General features: G+C 41.4%; 1 protein-coding gene across 1 annotated transcript; it reads left to right on the top strand.

The window, feature by feature from the left end:
• Positions 1 to 1,252: 1,252 nt before the first annotated feature.
• On the top strand, positions 1,253 to 3,496 carry LOC105623985 (zinc finger protein 37-like). Its single transcript, XM_012205355.1, has one exon. It carries the CDS (start codon positions 1,253 to 1,255, stop codon positions 3,494 to 3,496), a length of 2,244 nt encoding a protein of 747 aa, XP_012060745.1.
• Positions 3,497 to 6,030: the final 2,534 nt, after the last annotated feature.

Genomic DNA, 6,030 nt, shown 5'->3' with positions numbered 1-6,030 from the left:
GGAAGGAAGGAAGGAAGGAAGGAAAGAAGGAAGAAAGAAAAGAAGGTGATAGTCACGCGGAAGCAAGACTAGAACCCGCTTGGAAGAACGCGGAAGGGCGACAGAATCGAGAGGGTTCAGCTAGCAAGGGTGGAAGAGAGGAAGAGGAGCACCGGTTATCGTCGGGAGGGGTTGCATCGGGGCTGATATCGACCGAGGATTGCGCTTGCGTGGAAAAAGGCGCGAGCGCAATTGTACGGTCGTTCCCAGAGAGCAACGGCGCCCTCCGCGTCGAAAGAGGAAAAGCCCTCCTGTTCCCCGTCGTCAGTCGATCGTCGCGTCGACGAGAACCGGGCTGCTACTACCATCATTCGAGGAAGATTTCCGGTTTCTCCTGACAAAGCCGGCAGAGGCCGGGTGTACAACACGGTGATTCCAACGCCCGCACTGGACCGCACTTCCGGAAGCGAGCTGTCCGGGCGCGACCTCGCGGAGAGCTCGACTCCGCTCGGCACCGCGTTGTGAGTTCGTCATCGTCACCGGGGGACGGGGAAAACCCGCAGGCGGTCCGAGGCGGAGGGGGGTGCAGGCGAAGTATATCGGGACGATAAGAGCACGATAAGCGGACCGCGTTTTATAAACGCCTATGCGTGTGCATACCTCTTCTCTCCTCTCCGCCTCTCTTGTTCTCTTGCTCTCTCCGACCTCGTCATGCTGATAAAAGACGAATCTGGAGTTTTCCTCGAGAAAGACCGCGCCGCTACCAGTTCGGATCTGGCAATGCCCCGTGCTGGTCATTAAAACAGTGCGGCTACTCTAGAATAGATATCTAAAACTAGTGGATTTTTTTCAAACTTTTTACTTTGTCATTGATAATGATCGGGGTCACGGTCGTGTCTCACACACCGTATTTGATCACCATGTTTGGAATGTGAAGCGACATCGATGCCTGGCGACTTCATTCGGTTTGATATGGAGATACGTGAATTATATGAATAATAAATTCATGGATTGAATAATTCGCCATTAGTAGAATCTCTTATATTGCATCGAATCTCTTGTATTGCACGTTGTCGAATGTATCTATTGACATGTATCTTCGAGGTAGCAGCATATGCTTACAAGTTTGATCGAAGAAAGTCGCAATGATCAATGTGAGTTATTTTAAAGCGGGCGATCAACACGTACATACAATATGCAGAGATAATCGAAGTCGAGCGTCGAAGTCTCTCGAGGCGTTATCGGAGTTCGGGCTGCCTGAACGCACGGCGCGATGATTAGCATGCAGCAGCAAACGATTTTGAATAATGTAACCGGGCCCGAGCAGCCACAGGAAGAAGTGCAGCTGACGGAATTGCTGCCGGTGAAGCAATCGCGTATCAGAGAAAATGTCTTCAAGGATACCGACGCGACCGACGCTCTGAGGGCACTCAGGAGTCTCTCGGGCGACAGCAGCGATGGCGATAGCTTTAACCTGCGGGAATTCAACTTTTGCAAGAACGAACAATTGGAACGTCGGAGCAGCAAGCATCGACGAATGGAGGTTTGTAAAAAAACGAAAGAAATCAAGAACAATATTAAAAACGTAGATTTTTATGAAGAGAAAAATAGCGGGGTGGCGGAGAAGAAAGTGCGTAACAATAGCAAGATCGTTCACGTGAAAACGTCGAAAAGGAAACTGACGAGCTCAAGCAAGAAGAAGGATGACGATAAAGAAAGTAATTATGGAATGAATGAGAAATCGATTGGGAAGAATACTACTGAATGCGAAGAATTCGAACATCACTGTGATGAAGAAGATGAGGACGAATTGTACTTGGACCTGGAAAAGAAAGACTGCTTTAAAGACGAGATCTACGTGTATAGACGGGAACCATTGGATCCGTGTTCGAGTTTGGAGCCAGAGGAACTAGGTGCGATCAATCATAAGGATTTTTGTGAGGATTATCCCACCACAGATGGAGAACTATTTGATGGAAAAGGAACATTCGTTGAAAAAATCTCTAACATAGATAACGTAGAGAAAGAAAAATTCAAAGCAGATGGCATTACTGAGAAAGACATTCCCGAAAAGGAGCTGAGATTAAAGATCGACGCCATTATTCAAGCAAATTATTTGCTCGAGCGCGAAAATAATAATGTTGTGGGTTCCGACGAATCAAAGATCAAAATTGTAGAGCATATTGGCACCTCCTCTGTTGCTGCGGAAACGAAAAAGATGAAGAGGAAGCGAACTGATCATGAGAAGACCAGACAATTGAAGGATCAACAGAATTCTCAGAAGAAATACTGCTGTGTCGTATGCGACGCGCGTTTCAAGGGTAGCGGTGGTTTGCGAAATCACTACAAAGTAGTACACGGTGCTGGACCGGTGTTCAAGTGCGACGAGTGCGGCAAGGAATTTCCACTGAAGGAACGATTGAAACTGCATGTGCGCACACATACTGGCTTCAAACCGTACAAATGCCCGGAGTGCGATAAAAGTTTCGCGCGGGGTGGCCAGCTGGTACAGCACCGTCGCACGCACAGCCAGGTCAGGCCGTTCCACTGCAAGCTGTGCTCCAACACCTTCACGTGCGCGGCCAATCTGTCACTACACTTGAAACGTCACAACGGCCAGAAGGATCACAAATGTGACCTATGCGGACGCGCTTTCGTGCGACGCGACGCCTTGAAGAAACATCTGGAATGCCTGCATCGTGACGTCAAGTCATTCCTCTGCGCTATCTGCAACAAGACCTTTAAGGGCCACCTACCACAACACATGAGGACACATGCGCGCGACCGTCCGCACGGCTGTGCTACGTGTGGCCAACGATTTGCTCAAAAGTCCCAGTTGACTGTGCACCAAAGAACCCATTCTGGCCAGCGGCCATTTCGCTGTCTAGTCTGTTGGCAAGCTTTCGCTCATTCGACCGCTCTGAAGCTGCACACTCGACGTCATACCGGGGAACGGCCATTTAAGTGTCCCGAATGCAATGCCGGCTTCACTCAACTGCCACATTGGAAGAAGCATATGAAGTGCATACATGGCAGAAGCGATCCATATGGTTGCAAGCGTTGCAAGAGCTTTTTCAGGATTAAAAGCGACCTGGAAAGTCATGAGAAGACTTGTCATCCAGAGATGGAGGTGGAGGACGATGATGGTAGCGTCCCGGCCGGTAAACCGGCTGGCTGCTCCGAGATCGTCGAGAAGAATTCTGTCACTGCGAAATATAAACTGATGACGGTGGAGAAGATGCGGTTGCTGTTGGCAGTGCTGTTGAAGAGGATCAGTAAGCAGGAACGGTTGGATGAGCTCGGCTTCGGTAAACGTCTTATCGACGACGTTCTTCAGGATTCCCTGGTGTCTGCTGGCAAAGAACCGGTCACGAGGAGCGGTTTGTCCGAGCTTGAGGCTCTCACTCGAAACTTAGAAATTTTTTTAGAATGGACAGTACCGAAGGAGCATTGGGAGAATTTCCGTAAGATGAAAAAATCGCCCGAAGATATTCTGGAGACGCTCACAGCTACGTAAACGTTTATCCATTAATAATAATTTTATTATTTTTTGCGTAAAGATTAGAAAACAGTGAGATAAAATCAATAGTATAAAATCATCTCACATTTTCTACATTCAGTCTCAACTACATCAAAATTTAATTATTTTGTCCGACTTACTCTTTCTTAATATTTTTTTCATCTAACTTTACACGAGACTTTTTATCTATAATTTTTGTTTTTTGTTCTTTTTTTACGTTTATAATTTATAATTTATAATTATAAAAATATTTTAAGGAACGAAATAGAATGTCGGGCATTTGCAACGCGGTCATGACATGATCTCTATTCATTACCTTTAATTATGAAAATTAATGACGATTTTCAAGAGAATTCTATATATATATATACAGTATATATGTGTAGTCATTTCTAATCACATCAATCGAAGATAAATCAAGGTGAAATCGAGGAAGTTTCCGTGTGATATCTGATCTAAAATAATTAACGAATGTTAATTTCTATGGTGCCATGTGTCATAATACTTGCCATATTAAACCAGTGAGTAGACCGTGTGATTTAGAGGAGCTAAGCAAATCCTTTTATTTGATTGTAGCGTAAGATAAATCGCATCGGAGTAGAATATGTATTGTCGAATTTAATTAATGAAAGCCAGGCGTGTTTCTCTCAAACGGAAACAAACTGCCGCGCTTCTTCGGCGACTGAGGTAGAATTAGACATTTTCTTGCCATATTTGTTAAAAACACGCACACACATTGGCGAACGACGGAGAATCAATTTAACACATACATTTTAATTATAAGCACGACTGTTCGTCAATCGTATAGATACCAAAAGAAAACCAGAAATGAGGCTAGCACGAGTCATTTGCAATTATGTTTTTTCATGCGTAATCGTTATATTATCCTATATATTTATAAAGACATCTATATACATATCTATATATATATATATATACACACACACGTACACATTTATAAATTTAATATTATGAGATTTTGTTATATATAAATGTGTTCACGGACGCGTCCGCGGAAAATTGATATTCGACAGTCCTGCGCGACGTTCCCATTGTAGTTGATACTATTATTCGTTATTTATCTCACTTATACATGCACTCGCGCGTAATTGAGGGCTTGATTGGCCGCGGATGAGTAAACATGTTGGCGTGCCATCATTTTAGATAGTCATAGTAAATGTGAGCAGACAATAATGAATGAAAGTTACAAGTTTAGTATATATTAGTCATTGAAGAGAAGAAAGATATATATTATATCCATATACACACACATACATATATATATATATACTTATATACATATATATTGGTATTAGATGAATATATGCTATGAAGCCGCGAGAGGAGAGGAACATATTATTCTTTTTTTTAATTGATTCTAAAAATGCTAAATTCCAGAAAAATAATAGCAAATTTATTTTATCTCGATAAACGAAAGTCGAATTTTACAGTAATATAAATTTACTATAATGTTAGATCGATGCAAATAATTTTTTTTATAGACGAAGACGTTTTTGCTAGCGCATAAAATCAAAATTGACTTGGTATTCTTATACGCAAAGTTCCTTTCCTCGACGTATGAGGATATTTCTCAATCGTGCGTTTGGATAAAAATAGTAAAAAAATATTGCAATCGGAGGTGCTATTTTGTGCGATATAATCGTTTGCAATACTGAAGCTGTTGCTTGAAAAGAAATTTGTTTTCTGAGCTTTCTTTCCGACACGCAAGAATAATCCAAAGACTTTGTTCCTTTCATTGCCAAATATCGTATTGTATGTATCGTTACGTTTTATATAATTTTATTATTGTAAGCACCGAGATATATTTTGCGCCTGTAAAACAAGAGAAAAGTAAAGGAGCGATGAGTAACGTGTGACGCACCTTAATGTATTAACATGAGCCCGAATGTATTGGCGTACGCAGTGACTTAGCATTTTCAAATTTATTCGAAAGATCGAAATCTATACTTCGGTTGTGGATGCAAATGCGGGTCGGAGTGCACTTTATATATAGATCGAGGTCGGAGAAGAGCCATTTCGAATGGTCGACAGGAAGCGTAGCTTCTTACAACGAAATCCACTAACTCGATGATTTTGAGTTATGATGCCAAATCAAATAAATAGCTCTCTCGAGAATGATGATCTTGTGTCTTTCGCGAATTTTTTTTTGCGTAAGATCACGGAAATTAAATATTCGAATCACATTTTCTTTTCAGCATCGATGAAATCGGAATGCTACTTATTTTATTTTTCTTTAGTGCCATAAACTAAACATAGTCATATTTGTACATTAATATAATGTGCGATGTGTGAGAGAAGACAATTTGAATAAACACGTTTCTTTATTTGCTAGTTTCCTTTCTTCGTTAACATCATTTTCCTTTTCATTTTCATGAATAGAGATTAATAATGCGTTCCAATACGCATCATTCCATACATATATATATATATATATATATATATATATATATATATATATATATATATATATATATAATTATATAGTATTAATTTACTTTACGTTACTTAAC

The sequence above is a fragment of the Atta cephalotes genome, assembly GCF_000143395.1.
Source record: "Atta cephalotes unplaced genomic scaffold scaffold00070, whole genome shotgun sequence".
In the NCBI taxonomy this organism is placed as follows: domain Eukaryota; kingdom Metazoa; phylum Arthropoda; class Insecta; order Hymenoptera; family Formicidae; genus Atta; species Atta cephalotes.
Note: the sequence above shows the minus strand (reverse complement) of the source record. Positions and strands in the feature narration are given on the sequence as shown.